The sequence below is a fragment of the Lithobates pipiens genome, unplaced genomic scaffold (assembly GCF_037356315.1).
Source record: "Lithobates pipiens isolate NorthernLeopardFrog02 unplaced genomic scaffold, aLitPip1_a1.2 Scaffold_16, whole genome shotgun sequence".
NCBI lineage: Eukaryota > Metazoa > Chordata > Amphibia > Anura > Ranidae > Lithobates > Lithobates pipiens.
In genome coordinates, this window is record NW_027507748.1 from 442,746,600 (window position 1) to 442,770,442 (window position 23,843).

At 40.8% G+C, this 23,843-nt stretch overlaps 1 protein-coding gene across 1 annotated transcript in view; it reads left to right on the forward strand.

The window, feature by feature from the left end:
- Window positions 1-14,019, forward strand: part of LONRF2 (LON peptidase N-terminal domain and ring finger 2) — a 113,842-nt gene extending 99,823 nt beyond the window's left edge. The window contains exons 9-12 of the mRNA XM_077482707.1: window positions 1,733-1,891; window positions 5,080-5,242; window positions 6,466-6,615; window positions 6,828-14,019. Of these exons, the coding sequence (XP_077338833.1) occupies window positions 1,733-1,891; window positions 5,080-5,242; window positions 6,466-6,615; window positions 6,828-6,986 (631 nt within the window). The 3' untranslated portion in view covers window positions 6,987-14,019. The remainder of the gene's footprint in view (window positions 1-1,732; window positions 1,892-5,079; window positions 5,243-6,465; window positions 6,616-6,827) is intronic.
- The last annotated feature ends 9,824 nt before the right edge of the window (window positions 14,020-23,843 follow it).

Here is a 23,843-nt window from a genome sequence, read left to right on the forward strand (position 1 = left end):
GAGCTATCAGTGAGCTCCGATCAATCAGTAAACAACCCGCTATCTCTCCATGTAGCGGTGAGCAGAGTCAGCACTGTGTTGATGGCGGGGGGGGGGGGTGCGGACGGTGATCGGTGGAGGAGAATATTTTTTTTTTCATTAAAAATTGACTTTGCAGTTCAGGTTGCCCGGGCCCCCCCTGCTGGTCAGGCCCGGTACAGCAGGGCCAGTTGTACTGGCCTATCAGCGGCCCTGGTGGGATCAGGGGGGTTGGGGAGGTGGTCCATTGTGAATTCCAAGTTCACCAAAATATCCTACAGGATAATATCTGGGTGGTTTTCTGCCAAATAAAGTTTAGAAGTTGGGTGATAAAAAAAAGTAAAAGTTTATTTGCGCAAGGATCCTAAATTAGTAGCTGAATACTATAACCTATATACCAGGTATAATAATGGTTAAAACAAAGTGCAGTGCTATAAATACCTATAGTGAATTGTATAAATCAATTACTAATGTAGCAAATTAGTATTAACAAATGATGATAAATGTAAAAATTATAAAGTGTGCATAAAGGAAAGCCCCACAGAAGAATCTGTGCTGAGTAAGGAAAAATCCAAGGACAGCAAATGTGACACCCAAGGTAAGATCACACTGGAGGCTTACCAGAAAATCAGCAACCCCTTCTCCCTTACTCAGGAAGATCAATAAGCGCTCAAACAGACTTTCAATCCACTTAGAAAAGGCTTAGGTATCTCCTCAGGTAGCTCCAGGTGGACCAGTACAAGGACAGAAGATAAGAAAGTACTCCAGGAAGTTGTACCAACAAATCCTCACTCATGTTTAATTAACTGAGTATATGCAAAATACAAACCTCTACATAGTACAGTACTGTTCAAACATATCACTTATTGTAAAAAGTAGTGCAATTACATTTAATGACTTTAAAAGGCATGAATCATATCAAAAGCTGTAAACAGATCTCCCATATCCAAAATGTCCAAACATCAGTCGCACATTCGTAGTAACCGTTGTGCGTAGCTCCGACTGGTGTATTTAGTCAGAAGTGACGTCCTCGCCCGAGGGTTTTTTTAAAGTGCAGACCTTGATGTGTGTGCGTACCCCTGATGAGGTCACTTCTGTCTAAATGCATAGTGTGGACAGTTATCCTAAGCATCAAATTAAATACACCACTGACTTGCTGCAGAAAAAGAAAATGCGCCTTTTGGTGTGGCCCAGTCAGAGCCCAGACCTTAACCCCGAAAGAGATGCTGTGTAATGACCTCAAGAGAACCGTTCATACCAGACATCCTACAAATGTGTCTGAGCTTAAGCAGTTTTGTAAAGAGGAATGGTCACAAATTCCTCTTGAATGTGGTGCCAGTCTGATCCAGAGCTACTAAAAAACGTTTGCTTGAAGTCATTGCTGCCAAGAGAGGTTCGGCCAGCTATTGACTCCAAGGGTTCCCTTACTTTTTCCTCCAGCACAGTGGATATTTAATGGGTATGTTCATTAAAGACACGAGAAATTAGAATGGTTTGTGTATTATCAGCTTAAGCACTGTGTGTTTGTCTATTGTGACTTAGATGAGGATCAGATCACATGTTATAGCAGATTACTGCAGAAAACCAGCTAACTCCAAGGGGTTTATATACGTTTTCTTGCTGCTGTATGCATATAATTTTCCATTACCATACTAGCATGGATGTATTATTCTGTCTAAAGATTAACTGATTATTTTCTGTTCTTCTAATACAGCTTAAATAAGGATGTCCCTATATTTGTTTGCACCATTGCCTTTCCAACAATCCCTTGCCCGCTGCATGTTTTTGAGCCACGATATCGCTTGATGATCAGGAGGAGCATGGAGACTGGAACAAAACAATTTGGAATGTGCATAGCTGATGAATTAAAGGGGTGTGTATTTACTGTGTATGAATGTGATTACATATTTTGTATTAAAATTGACGGCCTTTTATATATGTAAATAGAACATTAGATTCATCAACCTCTTCTTTTATTGGCCATTACTATTTTTGGGGAAAACATTGCAGATGTCAGGTTTCCCCAAAATGTATTTCTAATGATCCAAAAAAATATTTAGAAACTAGATACTGAAAAAAATTGGTAACTAGGAACTTAAAATGTGCAGTATATAAACCCTAACAATGAGCTTCCCTTATGTGCTTCTATTTTGGTCTCTTAATTATACAGTTGTTTTATTGTATGTGTTTGATAAATGCAAAAAAATACCTGTTGACCCTACCATAAATCCAGTAAGCTGATAGGTTTCTTAGGTCTTTGTAGTTTCCTCTTAAGCAATGTTATCAGCTCCGCCCACTAATACTATGTGAATTAGAGAACATCTTCTCCTATGTTAGGTGGATATGAGGGGAAAGTGTTCTGTAGTCCTATCCAAGGATGACAAAATACTGTATAGTAGAATGCATACAGTGGTGTGAAAAAGTGTTTGCCCCCTTCCTCATTTCCTGTTCCTTTGCATGTTTGTCACACTTAAGTGTTTCGGAACATCAAACTAATTTAAACAATAGTCAAGGACAACACAAGTAAACACAAAATGCAATTTGTAAATAAAGGTGTTTATTATTAAAGGTGAAAAAAAATCCAAACCATCATGGCCCTGTGTGAAAAAGTGATTGCCCCCCTTGTTAAAACATACTATAACTGTGGTTGTCCACACCTGAGTTCAATTTCTCTAGCCACACCCAGGCCTGATTATTGTCACACCTGTTCACAATCAAGGCATCACTTAATGAGGAGCTGCTTGACACAGTAAGGTCCACCAGAAGATCCTTAAAAGCTACACATCATGCCGAGACCCAAAGAAATTCAGGAACAATTGAGAAAGAAAGTAATTGAGATCTATCAGTCTGGAAAGGGTTATAAAGCCATTTCCAAAGCTTTGGGAATCCAGCGAACCACAGTGAGAGCCATTATCCACAAATGGCGAAGACATGGAACAGTGGTAAACCTTCCCAGGAGTGGTTGGCCGCCCAAAATTACCCCAAGAGCGCAGCGACGACTCATCCAAGAGGTCACAAAAGACCCCACAACAACGTCCAAGGAACTGCAGGCCTCACTTGCCTCAGTTAAGGTCAGCGTTCATGCCTCCACCATCAGGAAAAGACTGGGCAAAAATGGCCTGCATGGCAGAGTTCCAAGGAGAAAACCACTGCTGAGCAAAAAGAACATCAAAGCTTGTCTCAATTTCTCCACAACATATCTTGATGATCCCCAAGACTTTTGGGACAACATTCTGTGGACCGATGAGACAAAAGTGGAACTCTTTGGAAGGTGTGTGTCCAAGTATATCTGGCGTAGAAGGAACACTGCATTTCATAAAAAGAACATTATACCAACAGTAAAATATGGTGGTGGTAGTGTGATGGTCTGGGGCTGTTTTGCTGCTTCAGGACCTGGAAGACTTGCCGTGATAAAAGGAACTATGAATTCTGCTGTCTACCAAGAGATCCTGAAGGAGAATGTCCGACCATCTGTTCGTGTACTCAAGCTGAAACGAACTTGGGTTCTGCAGCAGGACAATGATCCTAAACACACCAGCAAGTCCACCACCGAATGGCTGAAGAAAAACAAAATGAAGACTTTGGAGTGGCCTAGCCAAAGTCCTGACCTGAATCCTATTGAGATGTTGTGGTATGACCTTAAAAAGGCCGTTCATGCTCGAAAACCCTCTAATGTAACTGAATTAGGACAATTCTGCAAAGATGAGTGGGCCAAAATTCCTCCAGGACGCTGTAAAAGCCTCATTGCACGTTATCGCAAACGCTTGGTTGCAGTTGTTGCTGCTAAGGGTGGCCCAACCAGTTATTAGATTTAGGGGGCAATCACTTTTTCACACAGGGCCATGATGGTTTGGATTTTTTTTCACCTTTAATAATAAACACCTTCATTTACAAATTGCATTTTGTGTTTACTTGTGTTGTCCTTGACTATTGTTTAAATTGGTTTGATGTTCCGAAACACTTAAGTGTGACAAACATGCAAAGGAACAGGAAATGAGGAAGCTGGCAAACACTTTTTCACACCACTGTACGTTGTCATCCTAGGAGACGATGTGTGCAATTGTTAGGATCGCTAGATGAAAATAAAGGTAAAAAAAGCCTAAAGAATAATCTAATTCAGTCACCACATCTAAGTGATGATAGGCAGTAGGTAATTCAATATTTTTCTTTGGTTTAGATACACATTAATATTTGAAACTGGTGGAAAGTATATCTGCAGTCAAGGACATCTGTTATTCACCTGTCAAAACAGAGATGATTTAGGATGCTTTTACATGATTTAATGAGAGTAGAACTGTTATGTTTACTATAATTTTATTATAAGTAGTATGTTAAGTAAGCTTGTTGACACCTTAGTGTGAAAATATCTTAATAGATTTACATTAAAAGAGAAATATCCAAAGTTCTCTTCTAGATCACAGGAGTACACTTATTTCTGCACTCCTGTCACCCAGAATCAGCCGACAGCAGGCTTTAGCAGGTCCAGGCTCTGCAGGGATCCTGATAATAAAGCTTTAGTCTAAGGAAAAAAGAAAACCACCTGTCAAAAGTTCAAATTCCATAGAGTGTTGAGTAAACACACAATTATAAATAATTCTTAAAGTGGTCCTAAAGCTAAAAAAATGTTTTACCTTGGGGCACTATCACACAGGGAAAGATTTACAGCGACTGCACTTCCAAGTGCACTATCAGTGCAAAGTGGATTTGCCTTTCGTAAATAACCCCCATTGTGTTCACCATTACTACCTTATTGGGTATGGATTAACCACTCTTACTGTAAAGAATCTCTTCCTAAAATCAAAGAATTTTTTTTTTCACGTTCACTTGAAGTCTCCTTGCCCTTTATAATTCTGCAAATGAAAAGTACATTTGACAAATCATTATACTGGCCTTGGACATATTTACCATGTTAATTAAGTATTCATTCCTGCTTTTCCCAACAACATACCTAATGGGTAATGCTATTGCTGGGCAGGCAACCTTACATTTTTAACATTAAATGTAATTTAGATGGGTTCTGTTTGCACTAAGATTCACTAAGATTCTTCTTGTCATTCTCAGGTTTGCAGACTATGGATGCATGTTACAAGTGAGGGATGTGAAGTTTTTTCCAGATGGTCGCTCAGTAGTTGATACCATTGGCCTGAGTAGATTTAAAGTCTTGAGTCATGGACAAAGAGATGGCTACAACACTGCAAATATTGAATATTTAGAAGACAAAAAGGTAGTACAGCTAAAAATAATTCTAAAAATAATTCACATACAGATGTTAAATATCCATTTGATTACCCTATCTGACTCAAACTCCAAAATGAACAATTGGCTAGAAAGAATAAATAATAGATATATTACTCTGAATGTATCACTGAAGAGGGTGTATACACTGTGGTAGCAGTGTTAAGTATGGGCTCACACCAAGGGAGATAGTATATACAACAAGGAGTTAGTTCTGTGTTAAGATTTCGTTTAGGTTATTTGTAGATTCAGGTCCTAGAGGTAGGACAAGTAGAGGCGCAGTTGGTGGGCGGGGCTGGAGCGGCTGAGTGTGGAAGGCGGAGAGCGGAGATGGACCGACAGAGAGAGCGGAACAGAGTTGATCTTGAGTTAGGTCAGCATGCCATTGTTTTGTTCCACTCTTTAAATTATTAAGTTAGCTTCTAAATTTTAACTACTGTAAAAAATATCTACTTCATAGGCTATCACAGAAGTTTAAATATAAAAAGAAAAAATATATATTTTTTTACAATCAATATCAGTACAGAATGCAACCAACTGTGTAACAAACAAATTGTATTATTTGTAGGAAAATCAGACACAGAACATATACGGAAAACAAAGGTATCCCAATTAAAAACAAATTTTACTCAAAAACGATCCTTCTGGTGAAAAAATGCATAAATACATCCTAGAAAATAAATATATGTATAAGCATGTTAGGCATATATAGCATACAAGATAAACAAAAAGCATGCAGTAATCACATAGGAATAGGGGTGGTGCTCTCTCAGGGTTCACCAGAAGGATTGTTTTTGGGTAGTGTTTTTTTTAATAGGTATTTCTTTGTTTTTAGCATGATTTCTGTGGGGTTTTTTTTGGTTTTTTTAAATAATAAACATTGTTTATCAAGCAGTTGGTTGCATAGAATTTATATATTTTTTCTTTTTATATTTAAACCTCCATGGTAGCGCTATAAATAAGCTATTTTTACAGTAGTGGCTTGTAGAATTCTTCTTTGGGTTCTGGATGTGAGCTATATTATTTTGTTATTTCATTTTCAAGGGTGTGGGCTTTGGAGGTTGTTCACATTATTGGTTGCTGTTATATTCTAGGTTTGATCAACTGGCTCCAGAACTATGCAAAATCAGCTTTTAAATTCATGAGAATATTTATCCCCTTTTACAGAAGGTTATTGTCATATTTTTCTTTTTGTTTGTGTATGTCCCACAGGTGGAAGGACAGGAATATGAGGCGCTACTTCTGTTACACAATGCTGTCTATGATCAAGCTTTTGGCTGGTTTACCTCTCTAAAGGACAATCTCAAAGCACAAATCCTTAACCATTTTGGGCCCATACCAAGCAAAGAATCTGATCCACAGGTAAGTGTATAGTGATGAACAAAATGTGCACATGGAAAAATTGTACCATTGTATGACTGCACTAGGTAAATCATACAGCCTTTTATATAGGTAATCCTTTGCAATACAATATAGACAAACCCTTATCTGTAGGTACATATTTTGTCCAGTAGTGTCCAAAGGGTGTAGCAAGTATTGTGGGAAGAATCAACTGATATCTGTTTCTCTTTCAGAGCAGTCCAAGTGGCCCAGCTTGGTGTTGGTGGATGCTGGCAGTGTTGCCTCTAGAAAACAAGGCACAGCTAACCATACTAGCGATGACATCTTTGAAGGATCGCCTGCATGCCATCAGACGTGTTTTATTATTTGTCACCCACAAAAGACCCAGATGACAGAGGCTTCCATCTGATGCCATAACTTATGCTTTTTTCCTTAAAAAAAGGACTTTCTCTGCACTGAGAGACACTTTTATGACTTTTTGGGAATTTTCCTTTGATATTTTTGTGAAAATACCTTGCAGTGTCAATGAATGAACAACACTTCTACCTGGTTTATATTTAGCCTCCAGGCACTAAGCCGGTACTTGGTTACCGTCAGGTCATCATCTCATGAAAAAATGTTTGTTGGTAACCATCTCCTAAAGTGCTTTTTCTGTCAAATTCTGTATTTCATAATGTGTTGTATAAACTTTTTGTTTAGAGATCAAATATTTAATATCCCCAGTTATACAGGAAAAATACTTGACCATGAATATTCAAAGGCATGATTGGGTTGAACAGAGTATTATATAGTTCAGAGTTAGTGACAATAGAAAAAGTCAGGCATTCAAAAAATCCTATATGCTTGAACACAATGGACAAGGAAGAAACATCTAAAAACACAGATATATATTCATGAAAATCCTATTACCCTCTTAAAGTCTGTTTAAGAATACAAAACATTTCACTTTCTTCAACAATCTGCCTGTATCGTGGAATCAGATACACAAGTAGAAGACACAACCTAATGCAAGTATAAATATAGGCAAACATACTAAATGGATCTGTTTGACACGCTTCACAGTGAAAACTAATAGAAATATATATAGGTAGGTGTTTGGTGATATACTGTACATACATAATAATTAAATGATCAGTTACAGTATGCACCATCCAAAACCAAGAATGTAATTTATGGTTTTTGGATAAAAATATCAGGCTTATTTGATCGTGCTGGGGGAAATGATAGTGAATGGAACAGTAATGTTTAAGTTTTGGTAGCACATCTTATTTCATTTTTTTTTTTTTATGTTTTTTTTAAATTGTCACTGTTGTGAACTTGATCTCTCCCACCATTGAAAGTAATGAAGGGTGTTTTCACCTTTTGGGGGATTTAATTTTACACCACAGTATGTCTCTTAGGGTAAAGTCAGACAGGCACTTTGAGCCCTGAGATTTTCTTCAGTTAAAGTGGTTGTAAAGGCTGTTATTTATCAGTAAATAAAAAAAAATGTTTTATGCTAACCTGCTCTGTGCTATATTATTGCACAGGGTGGCCCCTTACCTCTTCTTCTGGAATCCCCCGCCAGTGCTCTCCAGGAGAGTTTCCTGTAAGGCCACAAAGACAGGAGAGCGGGCTGCAGACATGACAGTGCTGGATCGTTTAAGCAGGCAGGTCAATGTTTAGGAATGGGGGCGGAACAGGTCAATGTTATGGCATTGGAGGCAGAAACATGTAGTGGGGAGGTTTTACCTTTTTTTTTCCAAACAGAAATAGCTTTTATTTAGAATTGAATACATACAGTCCAAAGATCAACAATTAGTCCATATACAACAATTATATATATTCCAGTATAAAATGGAAACATTTTGTTTTTCACCATGGTCATCATCATCATTTATCATACATCCTGAGGTCAGATCCCATAGTACCTTACACCCAAAATCTTGGACAGTTCACCGCGCCCACCATGATCTATTGGTAGTTCAGTAAGACCAGTGCATTTAGCCCACATTGAGTCTCAAAAGACGATCCATGATCAGGTCACCCGAGGCAAGTCCCGGTGTTCCCAACCATGGGTCCCATAGTTTTTCAAATTTTCCAGAGCATCCCCTATGTTGATATGACTTTTTCCATTCCCAGTGCATTACCTAGTGCAGTAATCCATTTTTTGAAGGTGGGGGGTGAGTCAGACTTCCAATGTAACATCAGTTTGTGGGTCAGAAAGAGGGCCCTCATAAGGACTTCTCTGGTATGGTGTTCCCATTGAAGCTCGTCTAGCAGATTCAGTATACAGTATTTGGGGTCTAATGGGACAGACACCCGAAACACTGTGCCTAGGGTATCTGCCATCCCCTTCCAATTTACATGCAGTTTGGGGCAACGCCACAACATAGGTATCAAGTCCCCATAGTCCCTAGTACATGTTGGTGTGGGCAGCAGTCCCAAATTATGCAATCTATTCGGTGTGTAGTATACTCTCAGGAGTGTGTATAGTTGTGTCAGCCTTTGGGTCACGTTTAAGGAACATATGGCCACTGACTGTAAAGCCTCCTCCCACTGGTCCTCATCTAGGGGTCCTACATCCACTTCCCATTTCCTTTTTACTGTCAGAGGGTGTTTTGTGCGGTACTGGCGGAGTAGTGTACCATAGCTCTGAGAAATAAATCCTTTAGAAGTCTCTGCTGTCTTAAGCTGAATGAAGAGGGACACAGAGTCCATGTGCCGCTCAGAGGCGTTCGATTGAGCCTTGAATGCATGTCTGAATTGCATATAGTAAAAGTGAATATATTTTGGTAGCTTATATTTCTCCTTGAGAATTTCAAAGGGCAGTAATGTACCATTGCTAATAAATTGTCTCAGATAGACAATACCATATTTTTTCCACCTTTCTGCATGTTGTAGTTTGGCTAGCTCGGGATAAGAATCATTTGCCCAAATAGGGCTGAACTCATTAATATCTGTTGCCCCCTGTAGATACCTGGATTTGTTCCATATCGGGGAGGTTTTACCTTAATGCAAAGAATGCATTAAGGTAAAAAAGCATCTTAACGTTGGAACCACTTTAACTGATACAGTGTTCAAACATTGTTCTTATGTTAGATTATTGTAAAGTTGAAAATGAAACATACAGTAGGGGTCCTCTTACCAAACTTTAAAAAAAATGGTGCAGAAAAAACTAAGCTGACATGGAAGCATTTCTTTTGCTCAGTGGATTTATTCCCAGGGGATTTGTTTTGCCCTCATCTAGACCAGAGCTAGAGTTATGAGGTTGAACTTAACGGATATTCAGTCTTTCATTGTTATTGACTAGGTAAATATCTGATCCCTAGACTAAGTTCTAGTAAATGTCCTCTAGATATTATGTTTAGTACATATTTTCCGGTGCTAAACTTGTTGTCCAGGAAGCCTGTCTGACCTTGCCCTACCTAGGATATCCCTTTTTTTGCCATTTTATTATCTTGACCTATAACTAGCTAGAGAGTTCATGAATATTCGATGCCTTGTGTTGAGTGGAGACTTTCAGGCAATATGGCAGATCTGTCCCTCGAATGGTTAAATAATTTGAAAGAATGGTTTATATAAAATATTAACAACAAGTGCTAAATGTGTTTCTTTTGCTAGAGAGCATTACCATTCACATTTTTTTCTGCTGATATCTGACCCTATATTACGAACCACGTAACAGGTAAACCGTTGGATATCTTTTTACAGTCACCAGAAGCTGTTTCCTTTTTTCAGGGTATGTGCACACCTAATGCTTCTAAGCTAATCCTAAAACATTGTTTTTCCTCCACAACAAATATGAATTAGCCTCTTGTGCCATGTTGCTATTGCTAACTGTAAAATCCCAATGAGGATGGACATTCTTTTACCTGAATACCATTAGGCCATTAGGTACTGTATTACCCAAGAAAAGTGTGATTACTGTTCATTGGTTGTTAGGGTTTACAGAGCTTTTTTCTATGTTGTCTATTGTTCTTGTTGTAGCTCTTAAATAGATTGTGAAGACCTTTCTGAAAACCAGCATTTCCCAACACTTGGTGCCTGTGTTTAAAATGGTTTTAGCCTCTTTCTACATCTGTAGTGATATCATTTTATAAATTTTACACATTCGGCCATACATTTAGACAATATAGTGTAGAAATACACAAGTCTGCATACACTTTAATTCTGTTTACATGCATCATTTTATAGGATTGTCACATGTACCACAGTTCCACTGGCAAGAAGATCCACATCCTATGGATGTTTTATAGTAGTTGCTAAAGTCTTTGTTGCAGTCCTTTGACCATATCTACATGTCTTCCCTGCTGTGTTCTTAGAAGAGAATTAGGAAGACTTGACTATATTATTTTTTATATGCAAATGTTTTTTTGGGCAGAGTTGTCATCAAATTTTTCACGGGAACAAAATTGTTACGCAACTGGAGATCGTACATGCATAGAGCAATGCATATATTGGCAGGCCTTCCTCTTGACAAGCCTAAAATCTGTGATAATGTTCTTAAAAGCTTAATGGCCTCAAGCTGTTGCATCATTAATAAGACATCACAAGTGTGTAAAAAGAGCCTCATCATTGCATTTATGTAAACTGGGATTGTCCTAATGACATTGATAAAGCTATGGGGATTCACCAGAAGTCTCCACAAATACAAGACCAAGTCCCACACTGCCTCTCGAGGGAGTAGAGTTGATAACATTTATGCCCTGGTAACACTGCTAATCAAAGTGGAACTGGACAGATTATGGAATTATCATGAGATTTTAGAGAATCTAAAGAAATCACACCTGCAGTTGTTTGTCCGAATTTGAAAATGTTATTTAAAATGATTTTTTGTTATATTTTGTACAATGATGTTTGTTTGACTAGAGAACAGATAAGTTCAGACTATGCAAAAATATCTGTAAATGCCACAGAATGTTGCAAAACTGTACTGGAGGAATGAAAATACTGCAGACATTCATGTTCTGTATAGCCTAAAGTGGACCTTTACCCTCTTCATTCACTTTCCATTAAATTACTCCCACCTCCTTTCACACAATCACAGACTTTTCTTTCTGTAAATACTTTTTCATGACCCATACTTCTGTATTTCTTGAACTTTTACTGGGATGTGTGACGTAGGTATCCCAAGAGGATTTTAGACAATCGACAGCGTATGTGTATGCACTAAAGCATGTCATCAGGGAGTGACTGTCTCGACCTGGATACTTGCTTTAAGCATCCTAGGAGGCTTCAAGGCAATCCATAGTATATGCTCATGTGATTCTTCAGCGGATCTAGCTGCAAAAACTAGGAAGAGACAGCCAGCATCTAAAGATGTAAAAAAAGCAGATGATGGTGTGGGACTGGATTAACAGCAGATGACTATAAAAAAGTTCTGGAATTGCTGGGAATGTGCGTATGTTTGTTCTTTGTGGTTAAACCAGCAAAAAATCTAAGAAGGGATTAAAATGGAAACACATAAGGGGGTGAAGTTCCTCTTTAATATTTTGTTAAATATGTCAGTAGATGAGCACAGGGATATTGATGTCAATTGGCCTAATATATTAATGTATGGAAGAAGATTGTTGTGTCACCAGCCTATTCTCTTCAGGACCTGCTATAAAAATGTAATCTAATGTATAGTGATGCTCTATTGCAGGGGTGTCAAACTAAGTTTCATCATGGGCCACATCAGCATTTTGGTTGCCCTCAAAGGGCCAGTTGTATCTGTATGACTATTTTAAATGTATCTACTTTTTATCACATTAAATAATTGCCTCTACTTTTGATTATTACTGTTTTTAGTAATAACTTCAGACTTAAAAGAGAAGTATGGGTTTCAGTAAAAAAAAAAAAAAATCATACTCACCTAGGTGGATGAAGCTGTTCCCTGCTGGCTCTAAGACCAAGAACTGATCGATCAAAAAATGCTGATCATTCAGCTCTCAGTCTTCAAGCTGCAGAGAGCTGGTGATTGTCAGTCAAAGCATCTGGGTGGATCCCAACCATATGTCCAGAATCTTTTCCTGGACTAGCTCTGTGACATCAGTCACTGAAAACGGGTCACCGGAGTGCAGAACAAACTGCACTTGTGTGATCCATGGGAGAAGTACAGCCAAAAAAGCTTTAGATATATTTCTCCTTTAAGCTGTAAAGGGCAGTTGCAGGCCAGCACAGAGCCCACTCATACTATGTAGAAGATGATGCAAGTCTGAAAAGGATGGTTGCACATTGCTGGTATCATCCACATTAAACTTTATTAGAGACTGCTCAGACAGAGCATAATTCTGCCATGGTGTTCTGTCTGAGCAGTATACAATAAAGTCTCTTGTTGATTATAACAGCAGTGTATAATATAGTATAATGCCAGCCTTTTCAGCTGGCATAGAATTGTATTATCTTCAAATAATAATTATAAGCAGATGTCCAGAGCACCCCATCTCCCCCTTACATCAGAGTTCAACTGCCCCCCACAAACAGAAGTCAAGAGTCCCCCATCCTTCCTTACATTACATTGCACTCCCCTTACCCTGAGCTGCTGCCGGAGAGAAGCTGGGGCCGAGCTGGAAAGCAGAAAGTGCAAGGTTTAGAGGAGGAGCAGAGAAGGTCTGGAGACAGCTGCAAGAGTCTGCTCTACCCTGAGACCAGGGAAGGCGCAGACGAAGGGGTGCTGCAGCTGCACAGAGAGGTGCAGGATTTGTAGGAGGAGTTTTGTCCTCTCTGCCGCCAACAGCTGAGACAAGGTTGCAAAGGTGCAAAAGCCACATGAAATGGCCTGGTGGGCCGAATTTTGCCCACGGCCTTGTGTTTCACATGTGTTTTGCTAAGTTAAATTCGCTGATATTATTTAAAAAAAAATCTGATATGATTTAAAAAAGCAAAATCTGGTTACCATGGCTAATTGCATTTTACTCTAGACTCCTAAAATTGAATAATTTACAAGTGATCCATCTGTTTCTTGGTCAGTTAATATGCTGCATTTTTATGAATGTTGATTTAGCCAGCTGAAGGGCTCTGCACAATGCATTGACTTTTGGGTAAAATTTATAAAGCCTAATGTCTGATAGCATGTGTGCCTTTTCATACACATTAAAATCAATTTGTTCTTAACAAAAACTGTAATGAGATGACAGCCCAAACTCTCTAACTATATTTTAAATAACATAATTTCATGTCGTAGAACCTGCTGTGTTTGATAAGGATATAACCTCTAAAGTTATAAACATATGTCAGAATGGTTTGCATGTATGCACCTTTATTTTGTAAAGGACTGAAACTGTCTACAATTTGTTTGGATATTATTTGTGTTAAACTATTCTGATTGAAAAAAATCTCTCATCACACCACATGCAGAGTTCTTGTCTGACCATGGAATGTTATACGTCTTTTTGGTCACCATTTTTGTTCTGTGGGTCACAAAATTGTGCATCTCAAATAAAACTGAAAACAAAAATCGTACATTTGCTGGTTTGTAAAGCCTTAGCTACAGCATCTCACAAAAGTACATCCCTCACATGTTTGCAAATATTTTATTATACTTTTTCATGTGACAACACTGAAGAAATTACACTTTGCTACAATGTAAAGTAGTGAGTGTACAGCTTGTATAACAGTGTAAATTTGCTGTCCCCTCAAAATAACTCAACACACAGCCATTAATGTCTAAACTGCTGGCAACAAAAGTGAGTACACCTCTAAGTGAAAAGCACTGTATACACCACTCCCGTATCGCCCCTGCCCATTCAAATGAATGGGCCCCGCTTTTACAGTGCCTTAAAAGCACTTTGAAAGCAGCTCTAAACTAGCGCTTTTAATCCTTTCTGGGGTTTAAAAGCGTTGTTATAACAGCGGTAAAGCGCCACTAAAACTAGCGGTGCTTTCCCGCTAACGCCCGTACCGCCCCAGTGTGAAAGGGGTCTTGCAGTAGTAATAAACGGAGATGTAAACATTTTCCATATTAAATAAATTGCCTAAACTTTATGTCATCCATTTATGTGGCAAACATGTAATTCAAATTACCTTATCGTTTCACATCGGATTATTTTCTTCAATCCCAGCCATATCCTAAAGCTGGCCATAGATGGATAGAATTTTGAACAAAAATTCTTAGAAAAAATCTTAGCCCTTGTACACACGGTCGGAGATTCCGACAACCAAATCCGTCTGAGTTATTCCGACAGATTAATTCCGGAAGAGGTCCGGAAGTGATGTTGCATACACACGGTCGGACCAAGTTGTCGGAAAATCCAATTGTACATAACTTGATGACGTTATTTCGTTACGACGGGACTACGTTCAGGCTAGTAGCCAATAGCTTTGGTCTAGGAATTTGATCTGAGCATGCATGGCACTTTGTCCATCGGAGTAGGCTACACATGATCGGAGTATGTCCGATCGGAGCATTTTGATGGAAAATTTTACCGGCAAGTTGAAAAAGTTGGTCCGTCGGATATTCCGACGGAAACAGTCCGATGCAGACCACACACAGTCGGAATATCCGACAAAACGGTCCGATAGGAAAGATTCCGACGGAATCTCCGACCATGTGTACAAGGGCTTAGACTTAGATAAAATATGGTTCATAGATTTTTTAACGTTTGAACAAAAGTTTTATTAATCAATTAGTGCATACACTTCATGTTTACATCCATATACGTTCGGTAAATATTACATACAAGTCTATGTATTCCTGTGGGTACATTGTATATTATGAGTTGCTTTACTGTGGGTACATTTCTTAGGGTACAGACGTTTTAATAAATGATATTCAACAAAACACTCTTCTCTATGATTATTTCAAGCTGTTTAGCTGTCATCATGTGCAAGTTTTAGACTCCTGCAGCCATCGGTCCCATATTTTGTTGTATCTTGTTGTATTTGGTTGGGCATCCTTTATTAATATATATGCATTTTTTGTATGGTAAGGTGTTATTTACTTCTGTCATCCACTTCCCAATCCGGGAAAGTGAAGGCCTTATCCATTTTTTTGCTATAACCTTCCTAACCAAAAACAATGTTTCATGAAGGAAAATTTTCATAAATGTATCTGTTGTGTCAGGAAATATTCCCAGAAGGCATTGCTTTGGATCTAGTGTTAAGGGTGAACCCATGGTGTCATGCAGGAAGGTTACAACTTTCTTTCAATAGACTTTGTATTTTGAGGTATGCCCAAATTAGGTGGAAGAATGTGCCCATTCTCTTGTCCGCACATCAAACATACTATGGACTGGCTGCGTTTGTACCTAGCTATAACCTAGCTATAACCTGTGAATAATGTAGATCTGTGATAATCTATCCGCATCTGAGGCCGCGTACACACGCGGGGACTGTTCGCCCAACTTTGTCCGTCAAACAGTTTCAGCAAACAGTCCGCTCAAAATTAGCATGGACGGACATGGCCACACACGACGAACAAACAGTTTGCTGAAACCGTGCGCGATGACGTGAACGGCACGTACGACGGGACGAAAAATACGACGTCCTATACACTGCATTATAACTTTCGGCGTGTAAATCCTTTCTGAGCATGCGCGGAACTTAGTTTGACGAACAAGCCTTCACACGAGGGGACTGTTCGCTGAAACAAAGTTTCAGCGGACAGTTTTTCGGAATTTCCGAAAAACCTTGTTCAGCGGACTGTTCGCTGAAACTGTCCGCTGAAAGCCCACACACGGGCGGACTGTCCGCCGAAACACTGTTCAGCGGACAAAGTTGGCCGAACAGTCCCCGCGTGTGTACGCGGCCTAAGGGGACACTGCTATACAGGATTCCAATGTCTCTTCCCATTCTTCATCTTCCATTGATTCCACCTCTCTTTCCCATCGGGGTTTCAGGTCATACACTAGTTTGGTAGAAGCGGGGGTGGAGAGCATGTTATAGAAAGCCAAGATGAGTTTGTGAGGGTCTGTGCTCTTGATTGCCATGAAAACACTAGAGGTAGGGAGTGGGAGGGAATGTGGAAATTGAGATTGTGCCATGTGTTGTGCCTCCAAGATCAGTTGGGTTTTTGAGTGTTTGCCATGCCAGTTTGTGTCTGCCAGTTCCCCAGACAAAAGGTGTCAGTAGGGCCTCTAGGGATCTAAAGTGTTTCAGAGGTATGTATATCCGGGTATGCCATAGTACATATAGGATTTTGGGTAGTAAGACCATTTTAATTAAATTTATGCGGCCCCATATCCCAAGAGGAATATTTTAGTTTTAACAAGGGAGATGAGGGGTTCAGTGTTAAGAGAAATGTAATCTGCAGGGGATCTGGATATATGTATCCCTAGGTATTTGATAATGCTGATGCGTTGTAGTGGCAATCTAGCCTGGGACTCCAGGGGACCAAATCCTTATCTCTCCAAGCATCTCCAGAGATATCTCCACTCCACTGAGTCAAATGCTTTTGCTGTGTCTAAAGTAACTGCATGCAAATTGCATGCATGTAATGTAAATTCATGTATAATTTTCTAAGGTTAAATGAGGTATTACGGCCGGGCATGAATGCTTGATCTGCGTGTATAAGCCCTTGTACACACGATCGGACATTCTGACGGAAAATGTCCGATTGGTCTGTGTTGTCGGATAATCCAACTGTGTGTGGGCTCCATCGGACTGTTTCCGTCAGAATATCCGACGGACAACGTTTTATAGCTGGGCTATAAAACTTTCCGACAACATGATCCGATCGGACTTTGTCCGAATGTGTGTAGAGAATTCCGATCGGACAAAGTGCCACGCATGCTCAGATCAAATTCCTAGACCAAAGCTATTGGCTACTAGCCTGAACGTAGTCCTGTCCTAACGAAATAACATCATGTTACGTACGATCGGATTTTCTGACAACTTTGTCCTACCGTGTGTATGCAACACAAGTTTCGGACAAAATCCGGCGGATTTTGTTGTCGGAATGTGCGACCGCGCGTACAAGGGCTAAGGGATAGTATGACCTAAATGAGTTTAATAGAGAGTACTTTGGCTAGTATCTTGATATCAACTTGTAATAGGGAGGAGGGGCGGTATGATTCGGGGAAACCTGGGTCTTTTCCTGATTTAGGAATAAGGACTATTATCGCCTCTGTCATAGAGGGGGGTAATACGAAGCACTCAAAGAGGTGGTTATGTAGGGCAAGTAGTTTGGGGGTGAGTATCTCGTTGAATTGAGAATAAAATTCAATAGGGGGTCTGTCAGAGCCCGGGGATTAGGACCTGACAAAACTAGCAGTGGCAGTCGTGATTTTTGTCTGTGGTGAGAGGCGTCTCCAAGAGATCTACCTGGATGCCTGTCAACTGAGGAAAGACGACCCCTTCAAGAAAGGAGGAGGTTCTGTTTCAATTGGAGCTGTCGTTGTATATATGTCAGCAAAGAAATCCCTGAATACAGATGTCACATTGGGAGGGTCTGCAATTTGTTGGCCATCCGGACCACGTAGCGCGATGACAACTGGGGATCTATCCTCACTGTGCACTAAATACAACAACAACTTGCCTGCTTTTTCCCCATGCTCGAACATTGTTTGCTTAGAGATGAATAGTTTTTGTCTTGCTTTCTGGAATTGAATTTGGGATACTACTCTGGTTTGCAGTTTGAGTAGGTTCGCCTTTGCTGGGGTTGGGTTAGTAGCATAATCATGTTCAGAGGAGGAGAGTCCACCATAATTTTATTAATGTGCGAAATTAGCGTTGAGGGGACAAATAGTTTACTGGAGTTCCATACTGCAGAGAGAGATACAGAATACTCCTTCTCTTGCGAAGTATAGTTTCCATTTGTTTGTCAACTCATCATCCTCTGGTAGGAGCGAGAGCCAAAATGGATTTAAACACCAGGAGCATGGGGGTTTGTCAATAGGGATGCTTAAAGTAATCCAATAGGGGCTGTAGTCTGATAGCAATCTGGGGCAGAATACTGCTTCCAGAGGTCGTGGCGTCAGACTGTGAGCTAGGAGTACAAATTGGGAGGGGGGACATTGAAGGCCAGAATGAAGAAAGGTTCCCCATAAAGTTTAGCAGATAGGAATACATATCTTCCCTGCACATCAGTGGATAGCTCACATAGTTCAAAATGTACCGACTCGGCTATCAATATTGAGACCCCCCTGACATGAGATATGTGGGCAGAATGAAATGCCCACCCAACCCATGGATGGTGAAGTGGCATCTGGAGTCTCCCCTCTACATGTGTTTCAACCAAGACCATCACATCTGCACGTTGTTTTTTGAGGAATGTGAAGACCGCCGCACGTTTAATCTTCTCGCAAAGGCCCCTCACATTCCAACTGAGAACTTTTGAAGATGCCATTAGTAAAACATCCTCAAATTACATAACCCATACATATCAAACAGTCTGTTTTCTGTACGTAGAGCTTTTAAATTCCTGAGTTTCATGCTTGTTATCAGCATTATCATCATACTTATAAAATACATAGACCCACATGAGTGTATACCTCGCCATGTTACCTGTAACCAGAATTTGTTATGCACAATTAGATTAAACAAAACAGTAAATTGATTAACCCCCTCCCCCCACCCCACCCTTCCCAACCAGTGCGGGCATAATCCCTTAACTTGAGTGTGCCAGCTGAGAAACACACTAATCGCCACAGTGTGTAGAGAAGGAGATAGAGCTGGTGAAGTCTCTGTGGCCTACATAGGCCTAAGGGAATCTCCCACTCCTGGTTACCAGTGTAAGATAAAGTTATATGCTCCTCTTGCGTGTTGCTGGGAGTGACGATTAAGTCCCAGAGACAGCACCAATAAACATGGTAGTGATTCCCAGTGGTGAGTGGGGCAAAGTCTCGCTGCACAGTGCATGTGTCTTGTAGGACTCCTACATCTCCACAGCCCCAATGTTCAACATAAATTGGGAACCTATACAGGGACGCAAAGGGGTAAAAAATAGGGTTAACTTGACTTTTGTAAATTAGGTGTCCGTTATTCCATTATGTACTCACTCCAAAGCATAGTCGGGGTCATATAATTTAGGTTAACTTGCGGTGTGGGGCATAATGTATTCCTCACATTGATATGTGTAAGTCCATGGTAAGTGCCGTGTAACAGAGACACCACCGCTCTAAGCAGGTCCACGAGACAAAGGGCAGCTCCTCCAGGAACAGAGAGACCTGCAGGCAACGGCATGCAGACAATGTAGATAATTAGAAAACTCTGGACGGCCGCACTCCAAAACAAATTTAATGCCTTTTATTCGTAAAACAGGAACACACCAAATGAATCACAGCAAAAGCGGCAACAGCTAGCTGTTTTCGCTTTTGCTGTGATTAATTTGGTGTGTTCCTGTTTTACGAATAAAAGACATTGAATTTGTTTTGGAGTGCGGCCAACCAGAGTCTTCTAATTATCTACATCAAGTGCCGTGTAACCTCAAACATCAAAGTGGCTATGCGACTCTGAAGAGGAATATTGCTATGCAATTTTGTGAGCACAAAAATTCAGTAGTTCATACCTGGTCCATTGTCATTCGGCTCTCCTTGAGGCAGCTTAGCGTTCTAGCCAGGAGATTACCTCTTCAGGTTCTTCAAAGAAGACGGCGTTATGTTTTATTCTAAGGTGGGCAGGAAAAAGCATGGAGTACTTGAATTGTTGGTTGCGCAACCTGCGTTTGGCCTCCATGAAACTCTGTCGGCGATGCTGTACCTCTGCTGAGAAATCTGGAAAGATGGCAACTTTATTGTTTCCTACTAGGATATTCCCTTTTTCTTTCTCTTGCCATTCTCAGGGCTGTGTCCCAGTCCTTATAATTGAGGAACTTGACTATAAATGTGCGCGGGGGCTCCCATGGGGGGGGGTCGGTCTGACTGGCATACAATGTGCCTTCTCCACCGCTAGCATGGGCGAGAAGGCTTCCCTGCCATATGTGGAAATAAGAAATTGTTCCAAAAACATGGTCAGGTCCCTACCTTCAGCCCCCTCAGGTAGTCCTATAAAATGCAGGTTACATCTCCTCAGCCTGTTCTCCATATCATCTTGTTTGGTGAGGAGTTGTATTTGCTGCTGTATGAAGTCTGAGGATGTTTGCAGGGGTGGAATGGTGTCCTCCACTGTGCTTAGCCTGGTCAATGTGTCCTTAACGCAGTCACAGAGTTTCTGGAAGTCCTGCTTGAGGGAAATATCCATCTTGACCGCCTCTATTTGACCCGTCTGGGAGGTTCGGCAGAGTGTTATTGCCTTGAGTAAACAATCAGTGTTTCCCATCCTTCTCTCTCCCCCCGCCTTCTCGGCGGCGCTACCATCTTCCTCCATGCCCTCTCTGTTCAGCCGGCTAAACTGCTTGAGCTTTACCGCTGCAGCTTTTTATGCTTTTATCGAGGACATGGTGTGGGTGTGCCAGGGTGTTGTTCCAGGTAAGTGGGGGTCAAAAATAGTGCCGGTGAGTCACAGGATTAACAAGGGAGAAGGATCAATGGTCGGAGCTTCGAGCTGCAGGATCTTACTCCATGCAGTATCAAGCCACACCCCCCGGTTCATGGAGTTTTAATAAAAATTAGCAACACGTACATAAAGTAAACGCATTTCGGGGAAGTAGACTCCCTGTTCTCCAGGGCTGTTACTGCATACTATTTGGTGGGAAAAACAACCAAGAAAAAAATTGTGATGGATCAAAGAAACAAATAAAGCTGCAACTCAAAGTGGAATAATACACAAAATACAATAAAAAACAAAAGGTTGCGCTTTAACCTAAATAGATTTATAGAAAAACAAATGTTTAATGTGAAACATGTTAAAAAAACATGTATAACATCTAGTGAAAAATAATTAACCCACTGCAAATAAAGTCCAAAAGAAAAACACAAAACAAACATGAATGTCCTGTACGTAGTACAATATAAAATGACAGTTCAGAATTATATTAATTTCCAAATTGATAAATGATGATTCAAATTGCAACAAAATCCACAGAAGTAAAGGTGACTTGTGTTCGGTGAATCCCACCACCATCTGAATTTTGCGCTTACCGACTCCCAGATAAAATGTGCCTGTAGCTATTGCCCAGCCAGGGCCTAGCCATTTGTTGGGAAAGATTACCATGAGTGGTTATGTTGGATTCAAGTTTCTAAGAATGGAGGGGAATGGTAGGAAATATCTTAGGAAAATTTGTGCAAAAAAAACTGAGAACATTCAGATGTCGTTGGAAAGATTTTGTTTGCCTTTAACATTTGAAATTAGAGTGATTGAACTTTACTGAATGAAAGCCACATACATTGTTATAACATCGTTTGTTCGAGAAAAAAGTTTCATCCTGCTCCTTTGAATTTTCTCATCACTGCGGTCGAAACAAATTTCGTTTTTACCCACTAATAATTAGTAAAATGAACAAACATTCTCAGAACATTCTTTTCCTAAGAATTTTCATTTGAAATCCTGTCCATCTATGGCCAGCTTTAAAGCATTCTTCTCCATGTAGTACCTACAAAAATTGCTAATTTGCTTGATAATAACACTGGGGAACATTTGACTGTCTTCACTAAAAAACACAAGATGGAAGGCAGAAAGGTGTTCAGTACATCTGTAGCATACAATAATAAAAAGGCTGTCAAATTATTAACTTGTTTCAGATTTTATTTTTCTGTATGTAATTTAAATTAAATTAAGTCAAATGAAAAGTCAAATTAAAAGAGAAGTATGGGTCCTTTAAAAGCTAAAAACGATACTCCCCTAGGTGGATGCAGCATCGGTCCGATGTTACAGCTGTCCCCCACTGCTTCTAATTCTGCGTACACACGATCGGATTATCCGCCCGTGTGTGGGCTCCGGCGGACTTTTTCTTCCCAAAAGTCCGGTGGACTTAAATAGAAGTCTTGACTCAAAACTGCCAGACAATCCGCCCGTCTGTGTGCTAGTCCGCCGGACTTTTGAAATGAACGGACTTGCCCACACACAGAGAAAAGTCCATTCATTTTGAACGTGGCTCCAGGTAGATGGGACTAGCGAATCACCCGGTGACCCCGCCCCTTATCCCTATATAAGTCGTCGCACAACGCGTCACTGCCATTACAGCCAGAGAGAGCATTGTGTCAACATTGGAAGAAGGAAGAAGCAGAAGGTGGTGGCGACAGCAACAGAAGACCGGGCCAACGCTAGTAAAAGAGCTGGAAACAGAAAGCGGAGACCCAGCAAGAATAACCAAAGAGCGGGACAAGACCCCCGAAGTCTGAAGAAGACCCCCGGATGGCGGCGACAACGAAGGAGAAAGCCGGGCTCCTCCGCTAGTAAAAGAGCTAGCAAAAGAGCAGAAGATAGCAGAGGAGTCCGGCGAGAAGACCCCCGAAGACGGAAGAAGGCCCCTGGAGCTGTCTAATAAAGTATTTTAAAAACCTGTGTTGTGTTTTTTTTATGTACACTTTTTTCCCCAGGTGAATGGGTAGGGGTACATCGTACCCCATACTCATTCACATAGGGTAGGGGGCCAGAATCTGGGGGCCCCCTTATTAAAGGGGGCTCCCAGATTCTGATAAGCCCCCCACCCGCAGACCCTTGTCCTCATCAACATGGGGACAAGGTGCTTTGGGGTGGGGAGCCGCAGGGCCCCCCTTCCCCAAAGCACCCCCACATGTTGAGGGCACACTGCTTGCTATGGCTCGGGGGGTTGCTAGTCCCCACCCCTTTCCTGACCGGCTAGGCTGCGTGCTCTGATAAGGATCTACTATGGACTTTGGGGGGACCCCCACGCCGTTTTTTCGGTGTAGGGTTCCCCTTTAAATCCATACCAAGTGACGGGGCTAGCAAGGTGTCAATCTCGCCGATGGAGGTGGCGACATTGACTTCCTTCACTAGTTCCATCTACCTGGAGCCACGTTCAAAATGAACGGACTCCGTGTGTGGGCAAGTCCGTTCATTTCAAAAGTCCGGCGGACCCCCGCCATTGTCCGCCGGAAAAGTCTGGTTGTGTGTGGGCAGGTCCACTCGTTCGGAAAGTCTAGCGGACCTCCATTGCAAAGTCCGACGGGTTGTCCGCCGGACTAAGTCCACCAGATAGTCTGATCGTGTGTACGCAGCATAAGACTGTTCTCAGTCTTCAGTGAGTAGAGAGCCAATGATTGTCCCAATAATAGATTGGAAGAAGATAGATGCTGCGCTTTTCAATATTAACCATTAAGTCGACATTCTTATGTAAGTTAGAAAATAAAGGAAGTAATTTCTGGTTTCTGTGGACAGCACTCACGCTTAATGTTGCTCTAGTTTTCATACACAAGGCCTTCCAAGACTTTTCATAAAGTCAAGAATCAATATTTTACCACATTCTTTAAAACTGTCAGCACACAATCCCTTAGTCTCAAGGTTTTTTA